At 41.4% G+C, this 18,182-nt stretch overlaps 1 protein-coding gene across 4 annotated transcripts in view; it reads left to right on the forward strand.

Moving 5' to 3' along the window:
* The window catches only part of LOC135549585 (collagen alpha-1(XVI) chain-like), a 159,308-nt gene that overhangs the window by 63,649 nt on the left and 77,477 nt on the right, over positions 1-18,182 (forward strand). For all 4 annotated transcript variants that reach the window (XM_064979677.1, XM_064979681.1, XM_064979679.1 and 1 more), the window contains exons 16-28: positions 4,743-4,787; positions 4,984-5,079; positions 6,158-6,196; positions 6,383-6,427; positions 8,502-8,537; positions 9,054-9,167; positions 9,370-9,405; positions 13,090-13,251; positions 13,579-13,623; positions 13,777-13,812; positions 14,018-14,071; positions 14,353-14,403; positions 14,522-14,665. In XM_064979677.1, coding sequence (XP_064835749.1) covers positions 4,743-4,787; positions 4,984-5,079; positions 6,158-6,196; positions 6,383-6,427; positions 8,502-8,537; positions 9,054-9,167; positions 9,370-9,405; positions 13,090-13,251; positions 13,579-13,623; positions 13,777-13,812; positions 14,018-14,071; positions 14,353-14,403; positions 14,522-14,665 — 903 coding nt within the window. The remainder of the gene's footprint in view (positions 1-4,742; positions 4,788-4,983; positions 5,080-6,157; positions 6,197-6,382; positions 6,428-8,501; positions 8,538-9,053; positions 9,168-9,369; positions 9,406-13,089; positions 13,252-13,578; positions 13,624-13,776; positions 13,813-14,017; positions 14,072-14,352; positions 14,404-14,521; positions 14,666-18,182) is intronic.

Raw genomic sequence — 18,182 nt, forward strand, 5'->3', positions numbered from 1 at the left:
GAATATTACTACTGCTACTACTACTACTGCTGCTACTGCTGCTGCAACAACTACTACTACTGCTACTAATGCTACTACTACTACTACTGCTCCTAATACTACTGCTACTACTACTACTTCTGATACTACTACTACTACTACTAATACTGCTGCTGCTACGAATATTGCTACTGCTACTACTACTACTGCTGCTACTGCTGCTGCAACAACTACTACTACTACTACTACTATTGCTAATATTATTACGACTACTGCTGCTAATACTACAACTTGTACTACTGCTGGTGATACTGCTACTACTACTGTCAGTACTACTACTACTGCTGATACTTTTATTGCTACTACTACTACTACTGCTGCTGCTGCTACTACTACTACTACTACTGCTGCTACTGCTACTACTACTGCCGCTGCTACTACTACTACTACTACTGCTACAACTACTTCTACTACAATTGCTACTAATGCTGCTACTACCACTACTACTACTACTACTACTACTACTACTACTACTACTACTACTACTACTAATACTACTGTTACTACTACTACTACCACCAATACTGGAGCTACTGCTACTACTACTACTACTACTGCTACTACTACTGCTGCTGCTACTACTACTACTACTATTACTGCTAGTGCTAATACTACTACTACTACTACTACTACTGCTGCTGCTACTGCTACTACTGCTACTTCTACTACTACAACTACAACTACTACTATTACTACTAATGCTGTTACTGCTACTGCTACTACTACTAGTAGTACTGCTACTACTACTACTACAGGTTTTGCTACTGCTAAATCTACTTCTGCTACTACTACTACTGCAACTACTACTACTACTACTACTACTGCTGCTGCTACTGATACTACTGCTACTTCTACTACTACAACTACTACTACTACTATTACTACTAATGCTGTTACTGTTACTGTTACTACCACTACTACTACTGCTACTACTACTACTACTGCTGGTGCTACTGCTAATTCTACTTCTGCTACTACTACTACTACTGCAACTACTACTTCTACTACTGCAAATACTACTGCTACTGCTTATACTACTGCTACTAATACTACTGCTACTAATACTACTGCTACTACTACTACTACTGCTACTTCTGCTAATACTAATAATACTTATATTACTACTATTACTGCTACTACTGATGCTTCTACTACTACTACTACTACTAATACTAATACTGCTATTACTACTGCTGCTACTTCTACTACTACTCCTACTTCTGCTACTACTGCTACTACTGCTTCTACTACTGCTGCTACTGCTACTAATTCTACTGCAACTATTAATGCTCCTGCTACTGCTAATAATACTGTCACAACTACTGCTACTTCTTCTATTACTGCTTCTGCTACTACTACTACTACTGCTACTGCTACTGCTACTACTACTGCTACTGCTGCTACTGCTACTACTTCTGCTGCTGCTACTACTACTACTACTACTACTACTACTGCTTCAACTATAACTACTAATGCTGCTACTGCTGCTGCTACTACTACTACTACTAATACTGATAGTTCTACGTCGGGTACTACTAATAATTCTTCTTCTGCTGCTACTACTTCTACTATTACTTCTACTACTGCTACTGCTTCTACTACTTCTACTATTACTTATACTACTGCTACTGCTAATACTACTGCTAATGCTACTGGTTATACTACTGCTACTACCACTATTGCTACTTCTGCTAATGCTACTGCTACTACTGCTTCTACTACTACTACAGCTGCTACATCTACTAGTACCACTGCTACTACTACTGCTACTTTTTCTTCTGCTGCTACTACTACTACTACTGCTGCTACTACTTTTACTACAGATGCTGCTACTGCTACTATTACTGCTACACATACTAATATTACTAGTACTACTGCTGGTGCTACTGCTAATTCTACTTCTGCTACTATTAGAGCTACTTCTGGTGCAACTGCTACTGCTACTACGGCTACTGCTACTACTGCTACTGCTAATACTATGGCCACAACTATTGCTTCTTCTGCTATTACTACTACTGCTGCTACTACTGCTACTACTACTGCTACTACTGCTACTACTACTACTACTGCTACTACTACTACTAGTACTACTACTGCAACTACTACTTCTACTACTGCTACTAAAAATACTAATAATTCTACTTCTGCTACTACTAATAATAATACTTATACTACTGCTACTGCTAATACTACTGCTAATTCTACTGGTTATACTACTGCTACTACCACTATTGCTACTTCTGCTAATGCTACTACTACTACTGCTGGTGCTACTACTACAGCTGCTACATCTACTACTACTACTGCTAATACTACTAGTAGTACTGCTGTTACTACTTTTACTACTGCTGGTGCTACTGCTAAATTTACTTTTGCTGCTTCTACAGCTACTTCTGGTGCAATTGCTACTGCTACTACTGCAACTTCTACTACTACAACTACTACTACTACTATTACTACTAATGCTGTTACTGCTACTGTTACTACTACTACTACTACTGCTACTACTACTACTACTGCTGGTGCTACTGCTAATTCTACTTCTGCTACTACTACTACTACTGCAACTACTACTTCTACTACTGCAAATACTACTGCTACTGCTAATACTACTGCTAATAATACTACTGCTACTTCTACTACTACTGCTACTTCTGCTAATACTAATACTACTTATATTACTACTATTACTGCTACTACTGCTACTACTACTGCTACTTTTTCTTCTGCTACTACTACTGCTACTGCTACTACTGCTGCTACTGCTACTACTGCTACTACTACTGATGCTACTGCTACTACTTCTGCTAATACTACTAGTACTACTGCTACTTCTGCTACTGTTACCTCTACGTCTGATTTTGCTACTACTGTCACTACTACTACTGCTACTGCTACTACTACTGCTACTGCTATTGCTACTACCGCTACTACAACTTTTACTACCACTGCTGCTTCTACTGCTACTGCTGATACCAATACTACTTATACTATTACTACTGCTGCTGCTACTACTACTACTGCTACTACTACTGCTACTACTGCTAATTCTACTTCTGCTACCTCTACTTCTGCTACTACTACTACCTCTACTACTGCTACTGCTATTGCTACTACTGCTACTACTGCTACTACTACTACTGCTACTTCTACTACTACTATTACTGCTGCTACTGCTACATATATTACTACTATTACTGCTACAACTGCTACTACTACTGATACTTTTTCTTCTGCTACTACTGCTGCTACTGCTACTACTGTTACTACTACTGCTGCTACTGCTACTTCTTCTGCTAATACTACTAGTACTACTGATACTTCTGCTACTATTACCTCTGCATCTGATTTTGCTACTACTGCCACTACTACTACTGCTACTGCTGCTACTACTGCTACTGCTATTGCTACTACCACTACTACTACTTTTACTACTACTGCTGCTTCCACTACTACTGCTGCTACCAATACTACTTCTACTATTACTACTGCTGCTGCTACTACTGCCTCTACTACTACTGCTACTGCTGCTACTACTGCTACTGCTATTGCTACTACCACTACTACAACTTTTACTACTACTGCTGCTACCAATACTACTTCTACTATTACTACTGCTGCTGCTACTACTACTACTGCTGCTACTACTACTGCTACTACTGCTACTGCTATTGCTACTACTGCTACTACTGCTACTACTACTTCTGCTACTTCTACTACTACTACTACTGCTACTTCTACTTCTGCTACTACTACTACCTCTACTACTGCTAGTGCTATTGCTACTATTGCTACTACTGCTACTACTACTACTGCTACTACTGCTACTGCTATTGCTACTACTGCTACTGCTACTTCTGCTACTTCTACTACTACTACTACTACTGCTACTTCTACTTCTGCTACCTCTACTTCTGCTACTACTACTACCTCTACTACTGCTAGTGCTATTGCTACTATTGCTACTACTGCTTCTGCTACTACTACGTCTGCTACTGCTACGGCTACTACTTGAAAGTTGTAGCTAACCTATTAACAATCACCCATATCAGCAAACTTATTTCATTTTACATTTCTCTAGTGGGGCCTTATAGGTTTTTTATTCAACAAAATGGCCACAATAAGGGTTGTTTTGGTCGGTGTCGATCATTTTCAGTTTATTGTCCCATCTCTAGTCCATGTGTTTGATGCCATTCCTTGTGCTCTGTTCCAGAAATGATTAGGAGCCATCCTCCTTTTTGCAGCCTCTACTGGTGTTTGTGTGTGTGCTCTCTCAGGTTAAGATGTCCTGTTGGCAGAGGTGTTCATACTGTTTAATTAGAGCTGAGCCAAATCTACAGCCAGGTGGGGGATGGGGAGGCATTCCACAATCAAATTAAATCACATTGTATATTTCACATTCGCCAAATACAACAGGTGTAGGCCTTACAGTGAAATGCTTACTTCACAAGCCTTTAAACCAACAATGCTTGAAGGAAAATAAGTGTTAAGTAAAAAATGGATGAGTAAAAAATAGAAAATAAAATGAATAAATAAATAATTAAACAACAGCAGTAAAATGACAATATCTGTTGGAATTGAGAGATATCGATACAGGGATCAATACAGTTCTACACCAAATAATGCTACAAAACAGCTTACCCAACCTTCTTCTGGCCACGTCGCACACTGATGATGTCACTATGTTTTGTGTGTGTCTCCAGGGTCGAGCTGGATCCATCTGTGTGGTGGGACCCAAGGGACAGAAGGTGAGAGCTACTCTTTTCTTAATGTAGCACTATTTAAATACAGTATGGTTACTTCCATTGTATGTACACTGTACTTTCCTATCTGTATGTATTGTAAACAAATGGTGTTAGTGACACTCAAATTCCAACTTTCATTTTCTGTTTCATGTCTATTTGGACTATTTGAACTTTAACCTTTAGTAACTTGTTTTCCCAGGGTACCTCTGGAAAAGTGGGGCCCGAGGGACTAGCAGGAGAACCGGGACACCCCGGACTTCCAGGACTTCCAGGAATTGGAAACCCAGGCCTACCAGTGAGTAGTGTCTGCCCTGGAATTCTGTCCTATCTATCTGTGCCATCCTCTGGTCAGGAGTCAGAGTGCTGTTTTAAGAACTCTCCTGCCTCCCAGTTGTCTGATGCTTTATGCACTGGGCAGGGTGGGACTGGGTTTGGCAGGCAATGGCCGGCTATATGGATGCAGATTTTGTGCCAAGAAGAATCTGTGTGTTACCTTTGACTAGAGCCTAAAAGCATCTGAAAGGTGAAATCGACAATTGAAACTTCACTTCAAATTCTTTAATACCATGATGTACACAGGAGAACACACACAGGGATTATAATGACAGAGTACTATAAACCCCTGGGTTTAGGAGGAGGTTCTAGAGAGTTCCTCCTTTGATTGTCAAGTAAGTCTGCTACTTGATTGGTTGATATAGAACGGTGGGTAGGCCGTATTCAAAATATAAATGGCGTTTGTACATAGACAGGAGAAGATTAATCATGTCTGGAAAATCTATTATAGAAACAAAGCAATCTTGCAGCTGTCTGACCATAGGCAGGTTAAACCATGGGATTTGTCGAATAAAATGAAAATACGTTTATAGCTGCTTGATAATCCTGGTTGCTTCCTCAGCCTGGTTATTAGTTGGTTGTCATAGGTCATAGGCATTAGTTACACAATTAATATAGGTCACTGACAATTATGGTTCAGCTTAAGAAAGCCTGTTTTCTGTCTGTCTGCCCGTTTGTCTTTGAATCTCTTGGCGAGCTGTGAATGAGTGGGTCACTCAGTGGCTTGTGTTTCTGAGAGAGAGAGAAAATCCTCTGCATTAGTTATTAGTAACTTTCACAACAATATCACTCTGTATGCAGAAGGGATCATGATATTAAGACAAATTTATAGATATAGAAAATGTATAAATCCACCTCTAACACATCTTAGTGAAGACACAGTACGTTACCCTTGGCTGAAACCAAAAAGCTTCTAGAGCAGAGCCTGTGTGTGAGTGCATCTGTTCTTGTTGGGCTCTGGTAGACAGAGAAAGTAAAAGACAGTTAGAGAGGGGGATAGATGCTCAGCTCTCTTTTTGTGTGTTTTGTTTTGTTCCTAGGGCACCCCAGGAGGACCACCTGGATTGAATGGAGAAAAGGTAAAAAATATCTGCGGTATTATTTTAAATCCAATTAAATTCTACTTCGAAACTTTGAAGGCTGCAATATATGAAGTATGCAGACTATATTGTTTGATAATAACACATCCCACAACAATGTACATTTCTAGAATGTTACAACTGTTGTTATGGTTACTATTTCTTGTTCCTCTCTTCCTGTCCCAGGGGGATTCTGGGACACCAGGGAAAGATGGAGAGCCAGGAGATCCTGTGAGTACAAGATGCGTTCAGAAAACTGTTTTGTTTTTTAGTCAGTTAGTAATGTTAGTCAGCTAGTCGTGTTAGTTATGCTAGTAATGTTAGTCATGTTAGTCAGTTAGTCATGTTAGCCATGTTAGTCATGTTAGCATCGTAAGTCAGTTAGTCATGTTAGTCATGTTAGCCATGTTAGTCATGTTAGTCAGTTAGTCATGTTAGCCATGTTAGTCAGTTAGTCATGTTAGCCATGTTAGTCATGTTAGCCATGTTAGTAATGTTAGTCAGTTAGTCATGTTAACCATGTTAGTAATGTTAATCAGTTAGTCATGTTAGCCATGTTAGTCATGTTAGTCATGCTAGTCAGTTAGTCAGTTAGTCATGTTAGTCAGTTAGTCATGTTAGCCATGTTAGTCATGTTAGCCATGTTAGTCAGTTAGTCATGTTAGCCATGTTAGTCAGTTAGTCATGTTTGTCATGTTAGTTAGTTAGTCATGTTAGTAATTTTGTCATGTTAGTCATGTTAGTCATGTTAGTCAGTTAGTCAAGTTAGTCAGTTGGTCAGTTCATCATGTTAGTCATTTTAGTCATGTTAGTCATTTAGCCATTTTAGTCAGTTAGTTATGTTAGTCTGTTAGTCATGTTAGTCATGTTAGCCATGTTAGTCATTTAGCCATGTTAGTCATGTTAGCCATGTTAGTCAGTTAGTCATGTTAGTCATGTTAGTCATGTTAGTCAGTTAGTCATGTTAGTCATGTTAGTCATGTTAGCCATGTTAGTCATGTTAGCCATGTTAGTCATGTTAGTCATGTTAGTCAGTTAGTCATGTTTGTCATGTTAGATAGTTAGTCATGTTAGTATTTTTGTCATGTTAGTCATGTTAGTCAGTTAGTCAGTTGGTCAGTTCGTCATGTTAGTCATTTTAGTCATGTTAGTCATTTAGCCATGTTAGTCATTTTAGTCATGTTAGTCATTTAGCCATGTTAGTCATGTTAGTCAGTTAGTTATGTTAGTCTGTTAGTCATGTTAGTCATTTAGCCATGTTAGTCATGTTAGTCATTTAGCCATGTTAGTCATGTTAGTCATTTAGCCATGTTAGTCATGTTAGTCATGTTAGTCATTTAGCCATGTTAGTCATGTTAGTCATGTTAGTCGTTTAGCCATGTTAGTCATGTTAGTCATATTAGTCAGTTAGCCATGTTAGTCACGTTAGTCATTTAGCCATGTTTGTCAGTTAGTCATGTTAGTCATGTTAGTCATGTTAGTCATTTAGTCATGTTAGTCAGTTAGTCAGTTAGTCATGTTAGTCAGTTGCTCAGTTAGTCAGTTGGTCAGTTAGTCAGTTGGTCAGTTAGTTAGTCAGTTAGTCAGTTGGTCATGTTAGTCAGTTAGTCAGTTAGTCAGTTGGTCAGTTAGTCATTTAGTCATGTTAGTCATGTTACTCAGTTAGTCATGTTAGTCAGTTGGTCATTTAGCCATGTTAGTCAGTTTGTCATGTTAGTCAGTTAGCCATGTTAGTCAGTTGGTCATGATAGTCCATTAGTCATGTCAATCAGATAGTCATGTTATTCAGCTAGTCATGTTTGTCAGTTAGTCATGTTAGTCACGTTAGTCATGTTAGTCATTTAGCCATGTTAGTCAGTTAGCCATGTTAGTCATTTAGCCATGTTAGTCATGTTAGTCATTTAGCCATGTTAGTCAGTTGGTCATGTTAGTCAGTTGGTCAGTTAGTCATGTTAGTCAGTTAGTCATGTTAGTCAGTTGGTCATTTAGCCATGTTAGTCAGTTGGGCATGTTAGTCAGTTGGTCATGATAGTCCATTAGTCATGTCAATCAGATAGTCCTGTTAGTCAGCTTGTCATGTTATCCAGCTAGTCATGCTAGTTATGTTAATAAGTTAGTAATGTTAGTCACGTTAGTCTGTTAGTTGTGTTACTCCATTAGTCATGTTAGCCAGTTCGTCATGTTAGCCAGTTAGTCATGTTAGTCAATTAGTCCTTTAGTCATGTTAGTCAGTCATGTTAGTCAGCGTGTAATTTGAAACCTAATCATAATGCTCTACTATAATGTATTGCTGTTGTGTTTTCAGGGTCCTAGGGGTCCTGGTGGCGGTAAAGGAGATAAGGTGACTTACCCTCAGTGTCCCAGCTTGAATTATCGTGATATTCTCTTTCTCTCTAAATATCTGTATATAATTTACTTGTCGGTGTGTGTATCTATACTTCTCTAGATATGTGGGTTTGTGTTTCAACATCTGTGACTGTTTGTGTTTCAACATCTGTGACTGTTTGTGTTTCAACATCTGTGACTGTTTGTGCTTCTACATCAGTGACTGTTTGTGTTTCAACATCTGTGACTGTTTGTGTTTCAACATCTGTGACTGTTTGTGTTTCAACATCTGTGACTGTTTGTGTTTCATCATCTGTGACTGTTTGTGCTTCAACATCTGTGACTGTTTGTGAGTCTACATCTGTGCGTTTTTGTTTTTACATCTGTGGGTTTGTGTTTCTACATATGTGACTGTTTGTGTTTCTACATCTGTGGGTTTGTGTTTCTACATCTGTGGGTTTGTTTTTATACATCTGTGGGTTTGTGTCCGTACATCTCTGACTCTCTTTTACTCTGTGTGTCTGTCTCACAGGGTGACCCGTGTGAGTTGTGTCCCGTCCTGTCTGAAGACCTGGGCAACACTGTAGCCCTCCAGGGGAAGACAGGGCCCAAAGGAGAGCCTGGGATAGGAGACCCTGGCCTCCCTGTGAGATATATAGCACCCCTAACTCTTAACCTTTGACCCTTTAAAGGTGCACTCTGCAAGATGTGCAAATAGTGATTTATGTTTAATATAGTCATCAAGGAATTCAGAAATGCTAATTTAAAGCTAGAAATATTTATTATCTCATCTTCTCTTCCTCACCTCTTCTCTCCTCCCTCCTCATCTCCTGTCTTCTGTTCATCAGGGTCTTCAAGGATCAGATGGGAAGGCGGGAGAGAAGGTACAGAGTTCCTTTATATCTCATGTTTCATTCATGTGCTTTGAGAATGGGATACATACAGCCTCTAACTCAACTGTGCACACACACGCACACGCACACACACTCGTATACTGTAGGTGCATACACACCAGTATACCAAGGGAGGCAGTTAGCCGAGCGGTTCAGAGCAGTGGGCCAGTAACCAAAAGGTTGCGGGTTTGAATCCCGAACCGACTAGGTGAAAAGGTGTTCTGAATAAGAAAGTCTGCTAAATTACTAAAATGCAAATGTACACACACACACACACACGTACAGTACCGTCAGAGAGTATTCTGACCCCTTGACTTTTTTCCACATTTTGTTACATTACAGCCTTACTCTAAAATTGATTAAATCGTTTTTTTTCCCTCCTCAATCTACACACAATACCCCATAATGACAAAGCAAAGACAGGTTTATAGAAATGTTTGCTAATTTGTTGAAAATAAAAAAGGGAAATATGACATTTACATAAGTATTCAGATCCTTTACTCAGTACTTTATTGACACCCCTCTGACAGAGATTACATCGTCGAGACTTTTTGGGTATGATGCTACAAGCTTGGCACACCTGTATTTGGGGAGTTTCTCCCATTCTTCTCTGCAGATCCTCTCAAGCTCTACCAGGATGGATGGGGAGCGTTGGAACAGGTCGTTGTCCTGTTGGAAGGGGAACCTTCGCCCCAGTCCGAGGCCCTGAGCGCTCTGGAGCAGAATTTCATCAAGGATCTCTCTGTACTTTCCTCCATTCATCTTTGCCTCGATCCTGACTGGTCTCCAAGTCTCTGCCGCTGAAAAACATCCCCACAGCAAGATGCTGCCACCACCATGCTTCACCATAGGGATTTTGCCAGGTTTCCTCCAGATGTGACACTTGGCATTCAGGCCAAACAGTTCAATCTTGGTTTCATCAGACCAAAGAGTCTTGTTTCTCATGGTCTGAGCGTCTTTAGGTGCCTTTTGGCAAACTCCAAATGGGCTGCCATGTGCCTTTTGCTGAGGAGTGGCTTCCGTATGGCCACTCTACCATAATGGCCTGATTGGTGGAGTTCTGCAGAGACCTGTCCTTCTGGAAGATTCTCCCATCTCCACAGAGGAACTCTGGAGCTCTATCAGAGTGACCATTTAGTTCTTGGTCACCTTCCTGACCAAGGCCCTTCTCCCCCGATTGCTCAGTTTTGCCACTGTGTTCTTGGGGATCTTCAATGCTGCAGACATGTTTTGACACACTTCCCCAGATCTGTGCCTCGACACAATCCTATCTCGCATCTCTACGGACATGGCTTGGTTTTTGCTCTGTTAACTGTGGGACTTTATGTAGACAGGTGTGTGACTTTCCAAATCATGTTCAATCAATTGAATTTACCACAGGTGGACTCAAATCAAGTTGTAGAAACATCTCAAGGATGATCAATGGAAACAGGATGCACCTGAGCTCAATTTCAAAGCTCATAGCGAAGGGTCTGAATACTAATGTAAATAAGGTATTTCTGTGTATTTATTTTATACATTTGCAAAAACTCCAACAAAAATTGTTTTCGCTTTGTCATTATGGGGTATTGTGTGTAGATTGCTGATGTTTTTTTAAAATCCATTTTCAAATAAAGCTGTAACGTAACAAAATGTGGGGAAAGTCAAGGGGTCTGAATATGTTCCGAAAGCACTGTGTATATAGACAAACAAGTGCTTTCAAGGTTCATAACACACACACACACACACACACACACACCATGCTGTGCCTGTAACCACATACTGTAATTGTTTAGCAGCCTTCCCCATCCCAAACCATAGATCATGTTGTGACATGACAGCTGTATTGTGGCCAGCGTCTCCTCTATGGCTGATTAACTGATCTGTTAGGGACAAAACATTAGACATAGTTGACTAACTGATATGTTACGGATACCACATTAGATATAGTTGAATAAATGATATGTTATGGACACCACATTAGGTATAGTTGAATAAAAAATGTGTTAGGGACACCACATTAGACAAAGTTGAGCAACAGATATGTTAAGGACACCACATTAGATATAGTTGAATAAATGATATGTTATGGACACCACATTAGGTATAGTTGAATAAAAAATGTGTTAGGGACACCACATTAGACAAAGTTGAGCAACAGATATGTTAAGGACACCACATTAGATATAGTTGTATAAATGATATGTTATGGACACCACATTAGGTATAGTTGAATAAAAAATGTGTTAGGGACACCACATTAGACAAAGTTGAGCAACAGATATGTTAAGGACACCACGTTAGATATAGTTGAATAAATTATATGTTAGGGACACCACCTTAGATATAGTTGAATAAATTATATGTTAGGGACACCACCTTAGATATAGTTGAATAAATGATCTGTTAGGGACACCACCTTAGATATATTTGAATAAATGATATGTTAGGGACACCACGTTAGATATAGTTGAATAACTGATCTGTTAGGGACACCACATTAGATATAGTTGAATAAATTATCTGTTAGGGACACCACATTAGATATAGTTGAATAACTGATCTGTTAGGGACACCACATTAGATTAACTGATCTGTTAGAGACATCACATTAGATATAGTTGATGAACTGATCCGTCAGGGACACCACATTAGAATAACGGATCTGTTAGGGACACCACATTAGATATAGTTGATTAACTGATCTGTTAGGGACACCACATTAGATTAACTGATCTGTTAGGGACCCCACGTTAGATATAGTTGACGAACTGATCTGTCAGGGACATCACATTAGAATAACTGATCTGTTATTGGCACCACATTAGATATAGTTGATTGTCTGCTCTGTTAGGGACACTACAATACATATAGTTGACAAACTGATCCTTCAGGGACACCACATTAGAATAACGGATCTGTTAGGGACACCACATTAGATTAACTGATCTGTTTGCACTCAACAGAAGACTAACTGATCGGTTTGGACACCACATTAGACAAACTGATCTGTTTGGACACCACATTATTCTAACTGATCTGTTTGGACACCACATTAGATGTAGTTGACTAACTGAACTGTTAGGGACACCACATTAGATATAGTTGACGAACTCATCCGTCAGGGACACCACATTAGAATAACTGATCTGTTAGGGACACCACATTAGAAATAGTTGATTATCTGATCTGTTATGGACACTACATTAGATATAGTTGACCAACTGATCTGTTAGGGACACCACATGAGATTAACTGATCTGTTTCAACACCGCATTAGATATATTTGACTGACTGAACTGTTAGGGACACCACATTTAACTAACGGATCTGTTTGGACTCAACAAAAGACTAACTGATCTGTTTGGACAACACATTACAGTGATCTGTTTGGACACCGCATTAGACTAACTGATCTGTTTGGACTCAACAGAAGAGTAACTGATCGCTTTGGACACCACATTAAACCCATCTGTTTGGACACCACCTTAGACTAACTGATCTGTTTGGACACCACATTAAAGTGATCTGTTTGGACATCACATTATACAATCTGATCTGTTTGGACACCACAATATACGAACTGATCTGTTTGGACACTACTTTAGACGATACACCTTAAAGGAAGCATGCCTATTAGTGGGTGTTATCACTAATCTGACTCACTGTTATGATGTGTGTCTGTGTGCTTGGCAGGGAGAGGTGGGATCGGATGGGGTCAAAGGGGAAAAGGGTGACGCATGTGCTGTGTGCCCCACCCTGGGTGAAATACCTGGTGCCAACATGGTTGCTATGAAACAAACTTTGACACTCAAAGGAGATAAAGGAGAACCTGGGCTGGGACAGAAGGGAGAACAGGTGAATGTGTGTTTTTTGGAAATGAATGTGTAAGTGTGTGTTCTGTTGTGTTGTCTTGTGTGTGTCACGGGAGGTTGGTGGCACCTTAATTGTGGAGTTCCGGGCCTTGTGGTAATGGCTGGATGGAATAGGTGGAATGGCTTCCATTACATCAAACACATAGTTTCCATTTGTTTGATGCCATTCCTTCTGCTCCTTTCCCACCATTATTATGACCCGTCCTCCCCTCAGCAGCCTCCTGTGGTGTGTGTGTGTGTGTTTGTTTGTACCTGTGTTGTTCCTGTTTCTGTGTATCTCACCCAGAAGTAACTCGGGACTGCTTTACAGGGGGAGGCTGGACTCGTTGGCCTGGCAGGGCTAGGAGGGGAAAAGGTGTGTACTGCGTAAGGTTCCAAGTAGGACACAGGAGTTTTGACATAGTGCAGAGACTGATGGAATAAATGTGTTTATGTATCTCACCCATTAAATTTAGTTCAAAAGCAATTTGTACAGTTCTGTTGACATTACAGTTTATCTTGTTTCCAGGGTAACGCTGGTGGCAAAGGAGCTGACGGTAAAACGGTGAGTGTAGACTACCATTAAGAGTGATTTCACTAGACTCTTTTCAGTGACTGATACTTTATATTCATACTTTATATTCATAGTTGTCACCCGTTATGATAAAATATTTCTCAGAAATTACTGATGCAGAAATGATTTCAGTTGGCGGTTGCGATGCTCTTTGGAGATGAAGTGATGACATGTACTGTAACTATTTATCTGATAGGGCAAAACTGGACCCAGAGGACCTAGTGGCAAGGATGGACTAAAGGGGATAAAGGTGAGAGATGGAGATAACAGACACTACATCCATCCATCATATTGTGTTATGTTGGGTTAGAGTATGTTAGAGTGTGTTAGAGTGTTAGTGTGTTAGTGTGTTAGAGTGTTAGTGTGTTAGTGTGTTAGTGTGTTAGAGTGTGTAAAGTTGTGTAGTGTTATGTTGTGTTGTGTTATATGTTGTGTTATGTGTTGTGTTAGGTTGTTGTGTAATGTGTTGTGTTGTGTTAGAGTGTGTTATGTTGTGTTGTGTTATATTGTGTAATTTGATTATTTTGACAGGGGGATGCAGGGATTCCTGGTCTGGGAACTCCAGGTCCTAAGGGCGAGAAGGTGAAGTGTGTGTGCGTGCATGTCTACACATGAACGTATGGCTATCCATGTGTCCACACAGGTGTGTAGGAGAGTTTTGCCACCCGTCCTAACCCAGTGTGTCTCCCGTCTACCCCAGGGTGCGTCGTGTGAGGTGTGCCAGTCTTCTCCCTCAGAGGTGGGCAGTGAGACGTCCATTGTCAAGGTGCTAGCAGGGACCCCAGGTGACCCTGGCCTTCCAGGGCCTCCCGGGCTTCCAGGAGTGGGCGCCGATGGCAAACAGGTGAGACCACTCTACCTGACAGGAAAAGAGTTGCAACAGGCTTCTCTACTTACTTCGTTATCCAGGTTTGTCATAAGTTTGACGATGCTTGTTTAAACATGACCAAGCCAACAACATACACATGCCTCTGTCAAGCCTACCAAAACACCAACCTGAATGTAGTTTAGTGTATACAGTGGTTCCTCCTTTAAAAGTTGCATCATATTGCACCTTGCGTGCTGCCGCAGAATTCTGTTGCACGTCATTTAATTCTCAGCCATTTTTTCCTGTTACTGCAAGTTATTGCTAGTATAACCACCAAAGGACAACTTTGAGAAGCATTTGATAGTATTCCGTATTGACATTGCCTGAGAATTGAAAACCTTTTTTGTGATAACATAGTATATGGGATTGATTTTAAGAAATTTGGCTTAATTAATTAGATTAATATTATGGTGTTTCTATTCAAAGAAAAACGAAACCCTCAGGGGTTCCGTTAGGATCGAATGGAAAATATGGCGATGTGCAACGTGACAGTCGGAAGTAGGCTACAAGATTGGAGGATTCTAAATTGTTTGCCTTCATTAGACAACTTTGTTCCAATATTTCTGTAAGTCAGGGATATTTATTCCAATAGTAATTCCCTTAGTAATTCGTTACAATGGCGCCGGAGGAGATGGCCGCCGTTGTACGGTCTCCTAACCAATTGTGCTATTATGCGGGGGGGTTTTCGCGATATTTGTAAATTATTTTGTACATAATGTTTCTGCAACTGTATCTTACAGAAGAAAATAGCTTCTGGATATCAGGACAGCGATCACTCACCTCGGATTAGACAAAGATTTCTTCAACAACAACAAGCAGGACTCACACGATATTCTCCAAACACCCCACAGGGCAGACATCCCAATTATTTGCAAAAGGAAGCGACGCAGAGGACGAAGAGCCGGATGCCTCGTCCAGACCCGCAGAAGGCAACTAGGAAAGCTGCCGTTACCGTCAATATTACTCGCCGACGTGCAATCATTGGACAATAAACTAGACGAGGTAAGATCACGAATATCCTACCAACGGGACATCAAAAACTGTGATATCCTATGCTTCATGGAATCATGGCTGAATGATGACATGGATATTCAGCAAGCGGGATACACGCTGCACCGGCAGGATAGAACAGCACACTCCGGTAAGACGAGGTGGGGCGGTCTGTGCATATTTGTAAACAACAGCTGGTGCACGAAATCTAATGAAGTCTCTAGATTGTGATAAACTGCAGGCCACACTACTTGCCTAGAGAGTTCTCAGCTATACTTTTCGTGGCTGTTTATTTACCACCACAGAGAGATGCTGGCACTAAGACAACACTCAGCCAGCTGTATAAGGAAATAAGCAAACAGTAAACCACTCAGCCAGATGTGGCGCTCCTAGTGGCCGGAGACTTTAATGCAGGGTAATTTAAATCAGTTCCACCAAATCTCTATCAACGTGATACATGTGCTACCAGAGGGGAAAAAATTCTCGATCACCTGTACTCCACACACAGAGACATGTACAAAGCTCTCCCTTGCCCTCCATTTGGTAAATCCGACCACAACTCTATCCTCCTGATTCCTGCTTACAAGCAAAAATTAAAGCAGGAAGCACCAGTGACTCGGTCTATAAAAAAATGATCAGATGAAGCAGATGCTAAACTACAGGACTGCTTTGCTATCACAGACTGGAAAATGTTCCGGGATTCTTCCGATGACATTGAGGAATACACCTCATCAGTCACTGGCTTTATCAATAAGTGCATTGAGGATGTCGTGACTGTACGTACATACCCCAACCAGAAGCCATGGATTACAGGCAACATTTGCACAGAGCTAAAGGGTAGAGCTGCCGCTTTCAAGGTGCGGGACTCTTAACACGGAAGCTTACAAGAAATCCCGCTATGCCCTGCGACGAACCATCAAACAGGCAAAGAGTCAATACATGGCTAAGATTGAATCATACTACACCAGCTCCGACACTCGTCGGATGTGGCAGGACTTGCAAACTATTACAGACTACAAAGGGAAGCACAGCCGCAAGCTGCCCAGTGAGACGAGCCTACCAAACAAGCTAAACCACTTCTATGCTCACTTCGAGGCAAGCAACACTGAGGCATGCATGAGAGCATCAGCTGTTCTGGACAACTGTGTGATCACGCTCTCCGTAGCCGACGTGAGTAAGACCTTTAAACAGGTCAACATACACAAGGCTGCGTGGCCAGACGGATTACCAGGACGTGTGCTCCAGGCATTTGCTGACCAACTGGCAGGTGTCTTCACTGACATTTTCAACATGTCCCTGATTGAGTCTGTAATACCAACAAGCTTCAAGCAGACCACCATAGTCCCTGTGCCCAAAACACAAAGGCAACCTGCCTTAATGACTACAGACCCGTAGCACTCACATCCGTAGCCATGAAGTGCTTTGAAAGGCTGGTAATGGCTCACATCAACACCATTATCTCAGAAACCCTAGACCCACTCCAATTTGCATACCGCCCAAACAGATCCACAGATGATACAATCTCTATTGCACTCCACACTGCCCTTTCCCACCTGGACAAAAGGAACACCTTTGTGAGAATGCTATTCATTGACTACAGCTCAGCGTTCAACACCATAGTACCCTCTAAGCTCATCACCAAGCTAAGGATCCTGGGACTAAACACCTCCCTCTGCAACTGGATCCTGGACTTCCTGACAGGCCGCCCCCGGGTGGTGAGGGTAGGTAGCAACACATCTGCCACGCTGATCCTCAACACTGGAGCTCCCCAGGGGTACATGCTTAGTCCCCTCCTGTACTCCCTGTTCACCCACGACTGCATGGTCAGGCACAACTCGAACACCATCATTAATTACAACTCAACAGTGGTAGGCCTGATCACCGACAACAACGAGACAGCCTATAGGGAGGGGGTCAGAGACCTGGACGGGTGGTGCCAGAATAACAACCTATCCCTCAACGTAACCAAGACTAAGGAGATGATTGTTGACTACAGGAAAAGGAGCACCGTCCCCATTCTCATCGACGGGGCTGTAGTGGAGCAGGTTGAGAGCTTCAAATTCCTTGGTGTCCACATCAACAACAAACTAGATTGGTCCAAACACACCAAGACAGTCGTGAACAGGGCACAACAAAGCCTATTCCTCGTCAGGAAACTAAAAAGATTTGGCATGGGTCCTGATATCCTCAAAAGGTTCTACAGCTGCAACATCGAGAGCATCCCTCGGCCTCCGACCGCAAGGCACTTCAGAGCGTAGAGTGTACGGCCCAGTACATCACTGGGGCAAAGCTGCCTGCCATCCAGGACCTCTACACCAGGCGGTGTCAGAGGAAGGCCCTAAAAATTGTCATAAACCCACAGCCACCCCAGTCATAGACTTTTCCCTCTACTACCGCATGGCAAGTAGGCACTCCGCATACCGCAGTGCCAAGTCTCAACAGGGTTCTCACAGTTCTCATTTAGCTTCACAGTCGGCATTTGTTTATTGTTTTTGTATTCAGT

Source organism: Oncorhynchus masou, chromosome 12 (genome assembly GCF_036934945.1).
Source record: "Oncorhynchus masou masou isolate Uvic2021 chromosome 12, UVic_Omas_1.1, whole genome shotgun sequence".
Taxonomy (NCBI): Eukaryota; Metazoa; Chordata; class Actinopteri; order Salmoniformes; family Salmonidae; genus Oncorhynchus; species Oncorhynchus masou.